The sequence below is a fragment of the Rhinopithecus bieti genome, unplaced genomic scaffold, assembly GCF_001698545.2.
Source record: "Rhinopithecus bieti isolate Rb0 unplaced genomic scaffold, ASM169854v2 scaffold_9237, whole genome shotgun sequence".
In the NCBI taxonomy this organism is placed as follows: domain Eukaryota; kingdom Metazoa; phylum Chordata; class Mammalia; order Primates; family Cercopithecidae; genus Rhinopithecus; species Rhinopithecus bieti.
The window spans coordinates 2,503,565-2,521,445 of record NW_016806263.1 but is presented as its reverse complement, the minus strand read 5'-3'; the positions used below and the strand labels follow the sequence as shown (position 1 = coordinate 2,521,445).

At 38.6% G+C, this 17,881-nt stretch overlaps 1 protein-coding gene across 1 annotated transcript in view; it reads left to right on the top strand.

The window, feature by feature from the left end:
* Positions 1 to 890: 890 nt before the first annotated feature.
* The window catches only part of CPEB2 (cytoplasmic polyadenylation element binding protein 2), a 64,631-nt gene continuing 47,640 nt past the window's right edge, over positions 891 to 17,881 (top strand). Inside the window, 4 exon segments of the mRNA XM_017875357.1 lie at positions 891 to 1,330; positions 4,279 to 4,560; positions 5,307 to 5,396; positions 14,168 to 14,258. Coding sequence (XP_017730846.1) covers positions 1,181 to 1,330; positions 4,279 to 4,560; positions 5,307 to 5,396; positions 14,168 to 14,258 — 613 coding nt within the window. The 5' untranslated portion in view covers positions 891 to 1,180.

Below are 17,881 nucleotides of genomic sequence, written 5' to 3'. Positions count from 1 at the left end.
CGCCGGCCGCGGCCGCTTCGGGGGCGCGGCCACCGGAGAACTCCCAAACCACACCCCGGCGGCGGCACGATGCGGGTGTGGACCCACCTCCTCCCTCCAGGACCTTCAAACCGAGTCTGCACCACCCCTCCTCCTCCGCCTAACTCCTGCTACTGCTGCGCACACATCCTCCCCGACGGATCTCAGTAAGCGGCAGCGCCAGCAGCTGAGCAGCCCAGAAGGGAAAGACGTTCAGCCCTCCCCACCTTCCCCACCCTCCGGACTCGAAGGCCGCCCGCGCCGCCGCCGCCGCTCCATGCGGTCGTTCAGCCGCGCACGCCGCCGGCCGGCCCGCTCTCCAGCGGCGCAGCTCGGTCACGCAGCAAGCAACAGCCGCCGCAGCAGTTCAGCCTCCCGCAGCCGCAAGACCTCTCGCCGCAGGACTTCGCCCCGCGGCAGCGTCCGGCCGACCTGCCCGCTCCGCAGCTCCCTCCTCCGCCGCAACTCGCCGCCGCAGCCCGCGGCGCGCCACGGGCGCGGCAAGCCCTCGCAAGACCCCGCCGGGCGAGGGCAGCGCCCGCCGAGTCCCCAATGCGCTTGGCTCCTCGACGCCGGTGAACCCCGGCGCCGGGCTCCATGGAGTCCCCAACCCACCCTCTGCTCAACAGTCCCAGTAACCTCCTGCCCGGCGGTGCGCTTGCGCGGGCGCCTTCCAGCAGCCTGCAGAGCCCGGACCTTCCGCACCCCGGGCGGCGGCGGCGGGGGCGGGCCCAGGAGGCGAGGGGAGGCGGCTCCGGTCGCCGCCGCCGCGCCCGGCTTCGGCACCCTGGCGGTGGCAGAGACCGGCGTCCCGCCACCAGTCCCAGCAGCCGCCGCCGACCCAGCCGCAGCAGCAGACAGCCGCACCCAGCAGACGCCCAGCCGCAGCCGCAGCCGCCGGCTCGTCCACCACCCCGGGCGGCGGCGGCGGCGGCGCGGCTCGCTCAGCGCCATGCCGCCGCCCAGCCCGACTCAGAGAACGGCTTCTACCCGGGCTGCCGTCCGTACATGAACCCGGCCTTCTTCCCGAGCTTCTCGCCCGTGTCGCCGCACGGCTGCACTGGCTCAGGTGCCGACGAGCGGCGCGGCGGCGGCGGGCGGCGGCGGCGGCTTCGGCGGCCCTTCTCGGCTACCCGCTGTGCCCCCTCCGCCGCCGCCCGCCATGAATTTACCTCAACAGCAGCCCCCGCCGCCCGCGGCGCCGCAGCAGCCTCAGAGCCGGAGGTCGCCCGTCAGCCCGCAGCTCCAGCAGCAGCACCAGGCGGCGGCCGCCGCCTTCCTGCAGCAGAGGAACTCCTATAACCACCACCAGGTACGGCGGGCGGCGGCATGGCCGCGCCGCGGGACCGGGAGACCGCGGGCTGGGGACGGAGGCGGTGGCTGGGAGGCCGGGGACCTGACCTTAGCCCCGAGAGAAGCCGCGACGGGGGCCACTCGCCCAAGTGAGAGTAGGACTGAGAGGGCGGACAACCGTGACAGGACTCGGAACCGCAGCCCCCGGCGGGGTGGGAGGGCAGTAGCCACCGTGGGCTGCGGGGGCGTGGGAGACGAGTTCGCGCTGGGAGCCGCGGCTGGCCGGGCGCCCCTCGAATGTCCCGGCGCAGCGGTGGGGCCTGGGGCAGGGGTTGAATAGCGCCGTGGCCGCGGGCTGCCGGGCGCGGCGTCTCTCCCTGGCCCTCCTAGCTGGCGCATCCCGGGCTCCACCCGGTGCCCTGAGCCTGGAGTGCCGCCGCTCCGAGCCCCTGACTCGGGGAGGCGCGGCGAGGACCGGGGGCGGGCCAGGGCCCTTGGAAGAGCGGCCGTGGAAAGTGAACTTGGGCAGGAGAAAAATGATTGTTGGAGAAGGTGCGTGCGGGGGAGCCCTTGACTCTGCCCCACCGTCCAATGAGGGAAGGCGGAAAGGCTTTTTTTCTTTGGAGTTTGTTTATTCTTAATTGGCCGGCGGGGATCTCGCCTTGAAGCCGCAGCCCGCCCGGCGGTCCGTCGAGCCGCTCGCAAAGCTCCGCCCGGTCAACCTGCCGGCAGCGCGGCACCCTGGGCCACCGGCGATTCGGGAGGGAGCGGCCGACCGCGCTCCTAGCAGGACCTGGTTCCCGCGGGGTCGCCTCCTTGGCTCACAGGAGTGGGAAGGAGAAACTGTTAGTGACACCTCGGGTTCAAACCGAGATACCCCACGATTGTATTAGTTTCTGTGCTTTTCAATGTTGGGGTCATGTTTTGTGGGTTTTAAGATAAAACTGAACTTGGATCTGGGATTAATGTGTTTCCTTGTAGACTCTCGGTACATTTTTTTTGGTTGCCTTAACCTTCTGCAAGGGAATATTGAGCCGTGTGTATTTTAAGTAGGTAATATTATGAAATAACACTGGGCAGAGGTTTTTATTTTCCGGATCTTTTCTGATTCAAGATCTTTTTTGTTATTCCCTCAATACAATTTTTGGGTGACCGCTGGATTGGTAAATTGACGTCGAAAGAGTGTCTTGTTGGTTTTGAATCTTGTTAGCATTTCTTGCAGTGTTCATTCTGTTTAAGTCCATTTTCTATTTTCGTGATTAAGGATTGACAGAGATGCAAAATATAACCTTAACCCCATAACTTTTTCAGTTGACCAAAGTTTTCAAGGATTCGTCCTTTTTAAAGTGAATATTATCTAAATTAACCCAAGTGAAAGTTAACAGTTTATCTGAGTTAACCAAAGTGATAGTGAACAGTTTTTGTTGAATCACTGATTTCTTTCTTAGAAAAGAGAATGTGGCCTGTAAGGATTGAAAATAGAGATTTTGAAATAATGTTCCACGTTTTCATGATTTTTATAACCCTCAGCAACTGTCTTTTGTGTCTCAGGGTCTTCCTTTTGTTAACTGGAAACTTGTCCACAGAAAATTTTCTGTAGGTAATTTTGTATTCTTAAAGTTGTGATACAGAGCGTTGGAAGAACATATACAATGATCCATATTTAACTGTAATCTGCTTTTGGACAAAAGATGGGTCTAGCCATGGAGTGTGAGAGGTCACATAGCTTTCATATAGTATTTTAGATCACTGGAAGATAACTTTGAGCATTAAATCATTTAATAAGGAAAGTAAGGCCCTCAAGAATGAAGTGGTTTGTCCATGGCTCCTTAATTATGCTTTGGAACTCTGTGGAGGAGGAAAGAATAATATATACTCATGATTATGTTAGCATTTGAAAGTTTTTAAAAATTGGTGCTGTAGATCAGGAGTTTCTCTTTTAATTGTCTTATAAAAGCAGGTTCAATTTTAAGAGAACCATGTTTTAGTAACTGTATGGTTCATACTACTTTGGCTACATCTTAACACCATAGTATTAAAGTATAAACGTATTGATAGTAGAATTACCAGGAATGAATACTTCTTTAAAAAAAAAGAAAAAAACCCAAAACTACAATTATTAGCCTTTTGGTGGATTTACCATTCTTGATGACTTGACTTTTCTTGCCACAGGTTTTAGATTAGGATATATTTTACTTTTGAAAATGAATCAACTTGATGGAGACTTGTATCAAGATCTCTAGTGGAATAATCAAAGCATATAGTTAATTGGCAGTATACCTCAGTGGATCCACCTATGGGTAACATCAGATAATTGCTTCAAAGGTCTTGGATAATTAAGTGAAATAAAAACAAAAACACTTTAAGACAAACTATACTAAAACTGGAATAATATGCCTTAACAGTTAAATAAACAATGCAGAAAAATGACATAGTTTCTATACTACCCTTATTCCAAAAGGCGATTTTAATTTGTGCAATAGAGTAATTCCCACTTTTGTAGCAGTGCAACTTGTTTTGGAAACATGAAGTCAATGTATTTCACTTGCATGAGTAGGATATTTTAATTAACAAAGAGCATATTTTTAGTTGTGTGCCTAGCATAATATGGTTGCTTTAAGATCACCATGTATGTTATATCTTTAAGAATCTTCAGTTAATTTCAATTTTTTTCTTCATATTTATCATGTATACAGTTATTTCTGAAGGATAAAAAGGAACTGCATGGTTCTATTTTAGTAACTGTCATAAAATATCATATTTATAGTACACAAGAAGATGAAAACTTGACCAGCATCAAATATGATTTCACATAGGAAGATCTCAAGACTATTACTTTTATAACCTAGAAAAGATGTATTCGTTTGCCTTTATATATTTCATTCATATAAATTCTTAGGTCTGACATTTGAATTTGAATTGTAAACTCTTTAAATGCCGCAATTTAAATAGCTATGTTTTCCCTAGCCTCTTCTGAAACAATCTCCCTGGAGCAACCATCAGAGCAGTGGCTGGGGCACTGGAAGTATGTCCTGGGGAGCAATGCATGGCAGAGATCATCGTAGAACCGGAAACATGGGAATCCCAGGAACTATGAATCAGATATCTCCATTGAAGAAACCGTTTTCTGGTAATGTCATAGCACCACCGAAATTTACTCGCTCAACTCCATCACTGACTCCAAAATCTTGGATTGAAGATAATGTGTTCAGAACAGACAACAATAGTAATACACTCTTACCCTTACAGGTAAGAATGGTATGTAAATGACCTTATCTCTAATGTTAATCTTTCAAAATAGGGAATTGGGTGGTGGTGGTAGTGGTATGGTAAAATTAACATTTTTTCAAATAAAGTTTTAATTTTTAAGCCTATAATTTAACAAAGGTTAAAATATCTATACAGAGAAAATTGAGAATGTAAAAATATTCTCTAAACACGCAATGGAAAATAAGCTTAGTAAAACAGAGAAAAACCCATTGTATTGATTAAATACATACTGAAGCTTTCAATTGGCAACTCTTTAAGAATGTTTTCATTTATAAACTCTAATGGGCCACCAAAATTTGTTTCTCCTATAATATAGCTAAGCTAAAATGTTCTGTAATTTTAACTATTCTTAGATTTGACTACGATCGGCTGTATATATATTAGAATATACTTACTACAGCTGTGATTGTGGCAAAATAATATTAGGGCTTTTTTGCATCTAATTTAAATTTATCTTCACTAATTCACCAATTATGTTTTCTAAATGTGGCCTAATATGTTGATTAGACTTTTTTTTTTCCCCCAGGCTTTTATTATTTTGTTGAAGTTCCTTTATGGCTATTGCAAGTGAGGTTTTTGTTTTGTTTTGTTTTTTCTTAAACCTTTAAAGGATGGAATGAGGATTTAAGATAGAGCTTTATTTTTGGTTTTCTTTCTTTCTTTCGTTGGGTGGGTATGGGGAAGACAACTGCTGATTTCTGATGAAAACTTCTATGCTATTGAAGGTGAGATCTAGTTTGCAGTTGCCAGCTTGGGGCTCAGATTCACTCCAAGATAGTTGGTGCACTGCAGCCGGAACATCCAGAATAGACCAGGTAGGCTGCACAGTGTATACTTTTTAGGATTTCGGTTAGGAGTTTAGTATTTATGTTATGAGTAGGATTTATTATTTATTTTCTTATTATACCTATTGAAACATATGTTAGAGGACACTGAAGCAATTTATTTTTTAAGGATCACCTGCTTTGAACTGTTTAATGTAAGAATTTTTTTATTTTCAAATTTAAGAGTAATTAATCCTTTTATATTTCTAAAACATAATAAATATTTTGGAAAAGGGATTATATACACAAGAGCACCTGACTTTAAACATCAGTCAAACTAAACAGATTGTATCTCTTTTCAGAATTATGTGCAATTAGGTACAAAATCATATGTTTACTTAACATGCAGCTTTGTATTTAATGTTTCATAGAACTTTTCAGTAAATTTTTGTCATGAGGTATATTTGTTTTGAGATATATTTCTAAAAAAGACTTCTCTTGGTTCCGTTTTTTCACCTTTATTAAACAATTTATAGCCTAGTATTCTAAATTTTGTTACTGCTTTTATACCCTGACTTATTCCAAATAATCAGTTTTCTATGGAGAAACCTTTAGTGAAAAAGCTGGGAGTTAGCCTTAATCAAATTACATTCATACCTTTTTACAAAATACTATCTTTCTTCCTGCAAACTGAATTTGAATGTATACTAGGTGTACCGGGTGGTGAGGATTATTACAGGATATAGAAAACTTAGTCCTTATATATGCAGGTTCTTTCTTAGAGAGTTCAAGTTTGAATGAGCATAGACTTAACGTCATGTGTGTTTTATGAATGGAGCTGTGTTATTCTAAGTCTCTTCCTTGCTTAATTTATTAACATGATACGATTTTACAAGTAAGGACATAAACAGATTAATAATACATTTATAAGTAACTTTCTAATCTAGAAAGTTAGCACCAGTTTTGATAATCAACCACTAACAATTGTTTTAGCCAAGTCCTGCCTGTTTTCCAAAGTAGTCCTGCCAGGGTCTTCCCTTAGAAGTGGTAGTTACTTCATGTAATTTGCAGGGTATTGTCTTGTTAATATAAGTTAGCTATTTACATCTACTCTCTACTCTGGTCCAGTTAAACCTTATTAGTGGTATTTTTATGGTAGCATTTTTGTATTTAAATTCAACACGTGAATGCCTAGGAGATGGTATGTTTAGGAGAAGAAAAGTAATGTAATTATTTTGAAGGTGGCAAGAGAAATGTTTTCAGATAGAAGAGGACATAATTACTCTTGGTGCGGGAAGAAGCAATAGGATGGATACATATATAGGAAAAATAAGTATCCATGGAAAAGAATACAAAATAGCTGGCATTACAGGGTCCATGAGGCAGGGACAGATGTTGAGAAATCAGCTTATTGAGTTGATTTCAGTTGGTGGAATGCTAGAAAGGAGACAGGGGTGATAATGAAAGGGAAGCTTTCAAATCAGCCTCTGGGGCTGCCCTCCCACTTAGACTTCAATCAAAGCTACTCTGCCTTTACCTGTTTTATAACCTAAGATTTTAGGGAGATTTATTTTAGGAAAAATGATTTTGGTGCTTAAAGATAAATTTATCTGGTAAACTGCCGAGATATTGGCATTCCCTTTAGATACTTGAGCCAGAGGTGTGATGTGATGAAGGTAGAAGACAGCGGTGGGGGAAAAAAAGAGATAATGGAAAGTGAATGGAACTGGAAGGAAAGAAGGCCTGTAATTTGGATCTTCTTCCTGTTCCTCATAATCTTTATGACATTGAATGACATAGTTTATGGGCTTTAATCTCTCTGGGTCACAGTTTCCTTATCTGTAAAAGGGGGACCTTGAACTAGGTCATTTAAGGCCTTTCCAGCCAGCTTTTACACTTTCTCTGATCTGTTTTGGCCATTTCTTTTCCTCCCTGCTGCCCCACCCCTTGCCTCTATTTTAGAATACAAGCCTCTTGGTTTCTTTGAGCAAAGGGTCTAAGGCATTAGTCTAAAGAAGTGAAGTGAAGGTAGTATGTGATATGTGACCTTTCAACTGGACTTGAAAGAAATGTCATTGTCTCCTCTAAGTACCCTAAAAGTGCTTATACATAATTCGTTAGGTGTTTCCATCTTTCCATAAAAGGTTGAGGTATTTGAAGTTGAGCCTCTTAAAAATACAGCAGCAGCTACAAAATGAAATTGATATCTTAAAATGCTGGGTAGTTTCTCATTCTTTGGCAAAATTAGAATTATAGAAGATACTTAGTCACTTAAATGTCTGAGGAGATTATTTGCATTTCTGACCTTTTGTCATCACATACGATGTAATTTGAGTATATTTTTGTTAACAAGTACATTATTTTAAAACATTTTACTTTTTATTTCCTTTAGGCTCAAACTCATTAGGGCCTAGAATATAATACAAAATTCTAGAACTGAAGTCTTAATTCTTGTATTTGGATACTGCAGGCTTACCTATATCAAGAGGTGAACACATAATTGAATTCAATAAATAAGAAAGAATCTAGTTTTGTAGGTTGATTTTTATTTCTGCTAATATGTAAAATTTTGTGGGTTGGAATTTTATTTTAAATAAGAATTTTTTAAAATAGAAACCGCTCACATTATAAAGACGTTTTACAGAAGCAAATATCCATTTATCAAACATTTCGACTATTAAAATTAGTATGTATACTATCTCGTATGAATTTTTTTTCTTTTATTTTCCTTTTTTTTTTTGAGTCAGTTTCACTCTGTCACTCAGGCTGAAGTGCAGTGGCATGATCTCGGCTCACTGCGCTCCCAGGTTCAAGCGATTCTCGTGCCTCAGCCTCCCCAGTAGCTGTGATTACAGGCAGGCACCTCCATGCCTGTCTAATTTTTATATTATTGGTAGAGACAGGGTTTCACCATGTTGGCCAGGCTGGTCTCAGACTCCTGACCTCACGTAATCTGCCCGCCTCGGCCTCCAAAGTGTTGGGATTTCAGGCTTGAGCCACCGCGCCCAGCCAGTATATATGCATGAATATCCTCAGGGCTATTAATTACTTTACTTTAAAATGTCATTAGCTGGTTACCGTTGCAAGAATCATACTCAAAAATTTGAATTCTAAATTATATTACAATGGAACTTGCAGCCAGATCCAGTAACGTGCACTACTTGGAAGGCTGAGGCAGGAGGATTGATTGCCTGAGCCCTGGAGTTGAGTCCAGCCTGGGCAACATAACAAGACACCACCCCCTCTTCCCAGAAAAATAGGAGTTTTCAGTTTAATGTTAAAGTTACGCTATATTTATTCATATGTTTTAAATCAGAGAGTAAATATCCTTTAACTGAGGCTATTATTACTTACAAGTTTACGTATGACATGTCAGCTCACTGTAAACAAAGTAATGTCTTGCAACAGTATGTGCAAGTGTATGAAGCGTATACATGCATGTCACCCTGCCTTCCCCCTGGGGAATTGGCAATATATCAACTCCAAATTTTTGGTCTTCCACACATTCTACTTGCAGTGCTTGAGCATGTCACCTAAGAAACTACCTTGAACTAATTGAAGATACTTTCCACTAATCTTTAATAGGCTGTTATGATAATGTGGTAAATCATAATTTGGAGATCTGTCTCAGAAAAAAATATTATTTGAGTCTTTACTCACACACACACACACACACACACACAAAACAGTATGTAGTTGCATACCAAGCCCAATTTGTTTATCTAATAAAGCATTTCTTAAATAATGGTTTGTAAACCAGATGAACTTCAGGGACATTCATAGTCATCAAACTGTTACATGCCCACCGAAAATGAGAAAGAATGGACTCTTGTATTACAGCTTAAGTAATGGATGCCTTCTTTTTGTTTCCTATTCTGTGTTCAGTGCTTTAATTGTTCTTGAAATGTTTTCCACTTGTCTTTCTATTTTAATTCTTGTGAGTACTAGAATAGCTTTGGCCTTTTAAAACATTTGATTGTTTTTTTTTTTTTCCTGAGAATGACGAACACACTTTGTTGAGGTTCAAAATTAATAAAGAAAATTGAAGAAATGTATCTTCATTCATTCTGTATGTTAGTGTTTTAATTACCCTCAGGATATATGGATAAAAAATACTATTCTTTGTCTTGGAGAAGGTAACAGTCTAGTTGGATGAATAAGGGTTATCTATGGGACAACTAGAGAATGAGAAGAGAGCTTATGAGATTGAGTACTACGTTATGCAGTAGAGTAGCACGGCATCTGCTACTAATTGAGTATGGTGAGATAACATTGTGTAACAGGAATGTATGGTCAATATCTACTTAAAATTAAGGACAATATTAGCACTACCTTGCTTTATTTTAAAGTAAAAATTAGAGAAGTAAACAAACATAAGTACAATAAAAGCTGATCTTTCTAATTAAGCAGAATAATACATTTTCAAGCATCTGCTAAATCATTAAATATAAGAATGTAGGGTTTTTCTATAATCTTATTTTTCTTTGGAAGAGTACCTCATTTTCAAGAGGAAAAGTTTCTAATTGACCACTTATTTTAAAATAAAACAGGGTTTTTAATATATCCCAGCAAAAAAAGTAATATCTCTTCAAATTGTAATTAAGTTTGAATTCCTTTTGTCATACTGCTTCTAATATTGTGCATTGACCTCCTTAGTTATTTTTCAGTGTTTATAATCTTTGCTTAGGTCATCTTTTTTCAAGATAAGGATCACTTTATTCTTTTGTGTGTTTTTCAGCCTTTCTGAGCTTTTATTGACACTCCCGTAAGTGTTTGTGGCAAATGTCTGGGTTTAAGAAAAACCATGAAATAAGTATTATAATAAAAGAGGTTATACCTTTTCCAACAATGTTTTCTAATCATTTTATTCTATTAATTATTATGAGATTCTGTAATCTCAGTTTCTGAAAGGCCATTTAGTTGATTCTTTGCCAGATAGTTTTTATATTTTAGAATTGATGGCGTGCACACTTTTCCTCATAGATTCTTATTTTTGTGAATATCTTGGTGTTTTCAAATAGCCTTGTAATAAATGTAAATTACATTGCTATGATTTTCCATATTTATTAATGATAATTAGTATTGTTGTGTTCATGGTCACTTGAAAATTGCCTTAGTTCTTCTGTTTAGTTTTTAAACTGATGGCAGTTTGCATGAACACAACTTTTCCTAATGTCTTTATTTCAGAAGAGTGCATGAGTGTTTGTTTTATAACCAGATTTGTTTCTGTTTTTCCAGAAGTCATATTTTAATTCCCACAATTTATTTAATGGAATTATCTATATCTTTTGCATGTAAGCCTATAGGTTTCATTAAATTCAAAAAGCAATTTTGAGATGTCATGTGCTCTTTGGTTGCTCACGGCTGTTTTATGTTTGTTGCTTTAAAAATCACATGGGATGCAGCTGATGCTTTACAAAGTATAACCAAGCTAATCTTTTAAAAATAGCTTTGCTGTTTTCTTTCCTAGAGTAGGAGTGTAGGATCAAATACTTAACAGAAAAAGGAAAATAAGAGACCTTATAAGTAGGCGTCTCACTGATTGAGTTAGATATAGACACTCAAGCTGAAGTTATTAATAGATGCAGCCTTTTGGAGTAACACCTCTCAAAATTAATTATATAGTGGTCACTGATATTTATAGTTAGTTTAAGGATGTTTCTCTTTCATACTTTAAATATTGTCCATGACCCAGGCAATAATTTTACCATGCTCTAGAGCAAGATCACACCTCTTACAATGAAGGTAGAGTGTACTTTCCCCTACACCTCCAGAAAAAGGACGTTACTTGGGAAATATTGTTTGGGTGATTTATTAGTTACCATTAATTAAGGTCATCAGTTGACTGGGCATAGGTTGATTCTGTTCAAAGTCATCAACCTAAAAAGATAACTATTAACTGTAATATATTTCCTTTGTGAGGATTTAGGGTAAGGAGGATAATAAAGTGTTTTAAAGTATTTACAATATATTCTTAGAACCGTCATGATATGGCACACCTGCAGAGGGATTTTTTGCTTAATTATATGAACATTAACTTTTGTCATTACAGCTTATATTTTATAATTCTATTTTAAATACATCTGGGAACTTTCAGTATAATAGTACTTAATCTTCCATTGGGTTGTTGGAAATTCAGGTTCATAGCAAGCCACATTAATCTGATGCTTGTGTCAGTTTAGTCAATTAACATTTGACTACCTATTCCATTGAGGATTCTGAAAAAGTTTTATAGTCCTTTGCAATTACTGTTTAAGAAGTACAGTCTTTTCCTCACAGAACTCGACTTTTTTTTACATTTTTTACTGAGTTTTTATGGTGAAGATAAAGGCGTATTCATTCAACAGACATACGAGAACTAACTATATTCTGTAATTAGTCCCTATTCTTAATCAACTTAGAAGTTTAGTGGAAAAGACAGGAAAATCAACAAATTGGTTATGAACACAGTATTGTGGAAGTACAGGGAAGATGGACATATTTGGATAGATTCCTAAAATTAATATGTCATTTTTGCCCATATGGGCCATCCTATTCTCTGTTTCCGTTTTATTAATATTTCATTAATTTTGGAGTATTTTGTGTCTTTTTCTTTTCTGTAATTTTTAAAGAGACTATAGGCATAATCTTGTCTGACATGATTATTTTCTAGGAGTTAGAACCAGAGCCTAGAGAGATTTAGTGACTTCAGACGAAGAAACTAATTGCTTCTTATGAAGTGTGATATCCAGGCCCGCAGAATCAGTATCACCTGGGAACTTGTTAGAAATACATATTCTCAGGTTCCACTCCAGACCTACTGAATTTGATGTGTTTCAGCAGTCTGTGTGTTTAACCAGCCTTCCATATGATTCCGAAACATGCTCAAGTTTAGGAACAACTGTTACAGCTCATTGATTCTTTGTGCCTCCATCACTAATCAAAGTCACTGTTCTAGAGAGCAGCTGTTATTGATGCATGTGTTTTACCTCAAGGGCCTTTCAGTACAAATCGGTAAATAGTACTGATAGAGTTAATTTGTGATAAAAGCTGGAATAAGAGCCTCCAGTTTAGCATTCCTTCAGTCATTCCGTGTTACTTTTTACCTTTTTAAAATCCCTGACAGCAACTTATTTAGTCTACAGTGCTGATTCTGAACCCCTAGATTTAAAAAGGCTACAACCTTAATTTAAGCATCAAAGTAAAGTAAATAAATGGACATATTCTTAGAAAAGCTACTTAGGTTTTTCTTTAGCTTTCTAAAGAACTGATTCTGAATCTTCTCTGGATTGTGGACTCCCGTGGAAAACTGATGAAAGTTATAAACCTTTTCTTCGGGAAAAAAAAAATTTATGTATACACTAGTCACCACTTATCCTTGAGGGATACGTTCCAAGACAATCAGTGGATGCCTGAAACTTCAAATAGTGCCTTCATATACTGTTTCTTCCCAGTGAAAACGTATGTATGACAAAGTTTAATTCATAAATTAGGCACAGTAAGTGACTAACAACAATAATTAATAATAAAGTAGGACAATTATAGCAATGTAATGTAATAAAAGTTATGTAAAAGTGGCATTTCTCTCTCTCTCAGAATATCTTATTGTATTGTCCTACAGATAACTGAAATCGTGGAAGGCAAAATGCAGAAAGGGGGGGACTACTGTACACCCATGAACAGTCTATTATATGTAATCTCAGAGACTTCTGGTCTCTATTGAAGCTCATGGACCCAGGTTCTTAAGTGCCTTATTTTGATTTCTATGGGGACTTTTATTTCCACTTAATTTTCAGATTCTTCCTTTCCATTTTCTGTGACAATCATTTTTTAGAGTTTAGAATGGACTATCCTGCCTCCCCAACATATACATAAGCTTGCACATGCGTGTACACACATACTTAACTGGGTGGGTGAGTATTTTGGGAAGACTCCTAGATGATGACATGAGCCAGAAAGCTTCTGTAGTGGTTCCCCACATACCTTTTTTCAGATGCATTGAGTATGTATTGAACAGAATACAGTGGAAATTCATGGACATTAAAGAGTCGTATTCTTTCAAGTAAGCAAGTGAAGGGATTGAACATTCAGCAAACAAGGTTCTGATAGCACAAGACTTTGGATTCTTGGTGAAGTAGCAGACTTAATGAGATTACTGCTTTTACTCTTCTCTCCTCCATGTGCCTATTTTGCAGGGGAGTTGGGGGAGGCAGGCTTAAAAATGCAGACACAAAATAAGGAAGCACTTTAGAGATAAGATATGAATCTGAATATTCTAGGCATTAGTCCTTGTTCTGTTGTTAGTATCTTATGCTTTTGATTTTTGCCATATAAGATGTTTATGCACTTACTATGAAATTCAGACTACTATGTCAAATAACAAAGTGTTTGATAGATGTTTAAAGTATGGTGCAATTATGGAACTAAAATATTTCCTCCCAAATATTTATTTTCCACGTGCCAGTATCTGTCTTCCTAAATACTTGAGAAAAGTTTAGAAATTAACCAAAAAATACTTTCTGTGTATATAAGATTTCAGGAAACTTTATAGAGAAAGGTAACCATAGAAATTATTTTACTGTTTTGCATTAGTATTGCCAATAAAATTAGATTGCTTTTGATAAAAGATTTAAGAGATAAGTGTCCTGAAAATAATGTCCTCCAATACAAGGAACATTGTGGCTCATGAGATCTGTAGTTACTGGTGTTTTTGTGGGATACAGATTAATTAGTAATATATTAATCAGATGTCCTCTTTTATGTAAGAGAATTTAGGTAGTATTTTTATAATCACGTTTTGAAAATGCATAGATTATAATGCCTTTTTTCCTCTTCTCTTCCAGGATCGAAGTAGAATGTATGACAGTTTGAATATGCACTCTTTGGAAAATTCCCTTATTGATATTATGAGAGCAGAGCATGATCCTCTTAAGGGTAGGTGACTTTTTAAAAATATATGTTTATGTTATACACCAATTTGCTTATCTAACTAGTTTTTATATGAAAGTGAACCCTAAGTAGCACCTATATCCACTATAAAATTCTATTATACATTTATTAATGAGAATCTTTGTTTTATGAAATGCCATACTTTTCTTTTGTTACTTAATGTGAATTCACCTACCTTGACTTACAATTTAAGGAAAATTTACTATTTAGAGACATGCTTCAGTTCACCAGAGAATGAAGAATGGATCTAAAAGTATACACTAGTCACTTTTCTAGAATTCTTTCAAGTACAAAATACTAAAATATTTCTTGGAATACTTGTATTCACAATTTGCAGTGATTCCAGCCTAGAATTTTCCCTAGTTAACCTCCTTTCTCTATTTTTCTTCTACTGTCATAGGGTTTTGAAAGGGGGGGAATATTTTATAGTGGCTTCTCCATGGTGAAAAATAGCTCTTCATAGAAATTGACACAAATTAGGGAAAAGAACCGGCCCACTTATCCTATAGTAGCACTCTTCACTAATTGTTTATAGTATTTGAAGAAGTTTCATTAGCATACTTGTTTTTGTCTGTACACGTTCTGTATATAAAATGAAAATTATTACATATTATTATATATTTTATATAGTATATGTCATTGTCATTTATGTCAATGGTGAAAATCTACCAAATTGTCAATTTGAGTCAATGACAGATATCTATTGCTACATAATAAATTATCTCAAAACTAGCAGCTTAAAAATAGCCAATTAAAGTATTGTATTCTTTACACGTTTCTGTGAGTCAGAATTTCAGGAGCAGCTTAACTGTTTTATTCTGGCTCAAAATCTCTCATTGAATCAAAATCATGGATTACTTTGTAAACTTTCTCCATTTTTAATTCTATAAAGCCAAGTTAGAATTCTCTTTCAAGATTTGGCCTAAAAACTCTATAAACTTCCATATTGGCAGGGAGGTGGTGATGTGGGGCTAAGTTGATAATACTAACCACATATCTAACTATTTTGTTCTCTTTATGGATTTTGCTTGTAAAAAGAATTCGTTGTCTTTTCAATTCCTTAATTTTAAGGAGCTTGAGAAGCTGAGGGCATATTAGTGATTGTTGATTATGTGTGCTAATAGTAATTCCTCATACAAACTTACAGTAAAGTTATATGTCAGGTGTTTGGGTTTCGTTTTTTTTTTTTTTTTTTTTTCCTAACCAAAATTCAGCTTAGATTTTTTAGTATCTTTGTATAGGGTCTTGGTCTTTTTCACTGTTATGCTGGCAGTTTCAGTGGTTTGTCTTAGATCCACCGTTTAGAATAGAAGCCAGCAGTTTATGATTAAGAAGTTTCCTGTTTATCTCCTTGGCTTCTCAAGAAAGAAAACTCTTAGAAATTCTAATACAAGCAGTGGATAATAAAAGTTTTCGTTGTTTCTCCCAGTCTTTTATTTTTTTCAAAAGGCTTTTAAACATATTAGATAAAATGTTCACTGTGGCACTGTTAATTATCTCAGTTTTCTTTTACTAGCCTGGATTATAGTAAAAGTGAAGGGAAACCTAAAAAGAGGACATTGGAAAGGAAATGGAAGCATTGTGAGGTTAAGGGGAATTATATATACATATACACATACACACTCATGTATATAGATATATATGTTTTTTTAATCTCAAGTGAATTCAAAATTTTAAGTTAGAAAATTATCTTTGGCTGTGAGAACGGGAAAACATGCTCACTAACCACCTTTAGGAATCATCATGGTGACAGGTCTCTTCATATTTACACAAAATGTGGAATATTTTGTCTTCCACATGTTTTATGGCAGGGAATTTTTAAAAAAAGAAAAAAGAAAAAATTGAGAAAGTTTCTCTGCATAAAATCAAAAAAAAAAAAGACTGATATTTGTACAAAGCTCCATCATATCCCTATTTAAAATTATCTTGGTACTAGGTGCTGCCACTTTAAGTCTTTTTTTTTTTTTTTTCCTTTCTTTCCTTATTTATACAAATTCCACTGCCTCCTGGGATATTATGTTGTGTATTTTCTTTCTCCCCATACTCTGATTATTGCACTTTTTTGGGGGGCTGGACCTCAGTAGAATCTTCTAAATCAAGGTGCTAGCAAATGGAATAAACCATCCAGGGTTTAACACCTGAATTTGTTTTCCTTCTTTCCATTACTGTTCTTGAGGGCCGTATTTCACCCTCTGTCTCATCTCTTCTCTCTTACCTTTTCATCCCTTTTAGGAAATCCTGTCCTCTGTTTAATTAAACAAAATTATTTTCCCCTAGAAAACAAAATGAATATTATTTTATCCTTTCTAAATGCTGTTTTACAAACCAGCCATTTGTTTTGTTTTGTTATGGGATCTGATGAAAAGGAGAAGAGAGCTGGAGGATAAATTTTAAAATGAATTGTTTCTCTTTATATTAATGGTGAAAATATCTAGGAAAATGAACTTGAGTGAGGAGAGATATTAGTTATCTCTGTATAATTATCCCAAATTTAGCAGATCAAAACAACAGTAAACATCATCTCACACAATTTCTGTGGGTTTGAATTTGGGAGCAGTTCGGCTGGTTACTTCTGGCTGAGGATATCTCCTGAAGTAGCAGTCAGCATACTGGCTGAGGCTGCAGTCATCTGAACGCTTGACTGGAACTGGAGGATCTTTTTCTAAGATGGTACACTCACATGGCTGGCTGTTGGCAGAAGAACTCCATTTGTTGCCTCATGGACCTCTCAACAGGGCTGTAAAATTTTTCTTATAACGTGGTTGCTTATATCCCCCAAAGTGAGTGATAAAAGCTCAAAACGAATGCCCCCATGTCTTCTATGTCCTAGCCTTAGAAGTCTCATACCATCATTTCCACAACGTTCTGTTAACTACGTAGATCAGCTCTGCTCAATTTAGGCCGGGTCTGCTATTCAAGAGATGTGAATACTAGAGGCTGGATACCACAGAGCTAAAAGGCAGAGTGGTAAATTTGTATTCAATTCTACCCTCAGTTAAAGGAAAAGAAAAATTAGTCAAGGTGAGACTGTCAATTGGAAGAAAGGAGTCAAGCAGATCTCTAGAATGCTAAGTGGCAGGTTCCTGACCTAACTGAGAACTGGGTGATTGTGCTAACAGAAGCACCCTCCCTCTTATCCCTGTTTATGCCCAAAACACTTCACTGCAGCTTATTTGCATTTTCCTACTCTCCAGTGTTTTTTCAGGACAGTAGGGAACCTCCATTGTTTAATGTTGATATTTTCATGGTCTGGCATAGCAGGTGGGAAGGGTCTAGTCTTGTTGGAGTTGTCCAGATATGAAATGATGGCAACCCAAGATGGAACGCTGAATGCGCCTTACTCCTTTAAGTGTGTCTGCTTTTGCACAAGTTTCCTAGACACTGATTGCACGTTTTCTGAGACAGACATAGTGTCTGCCCTCATTGTGTAAATATGAAGAGACCTGTCACCATGATGATTCCTAGAGGTGGTTAGTGAGCATGTTTTTCCCCTTCTCACAGCCAAAGATAATTTTCTAACTTAAAATTTTGAATTCACTTGAGATTGAAAACATATATATCTATATATACGCATGTGTTTATGTGTGTGTATACATATATATATAATT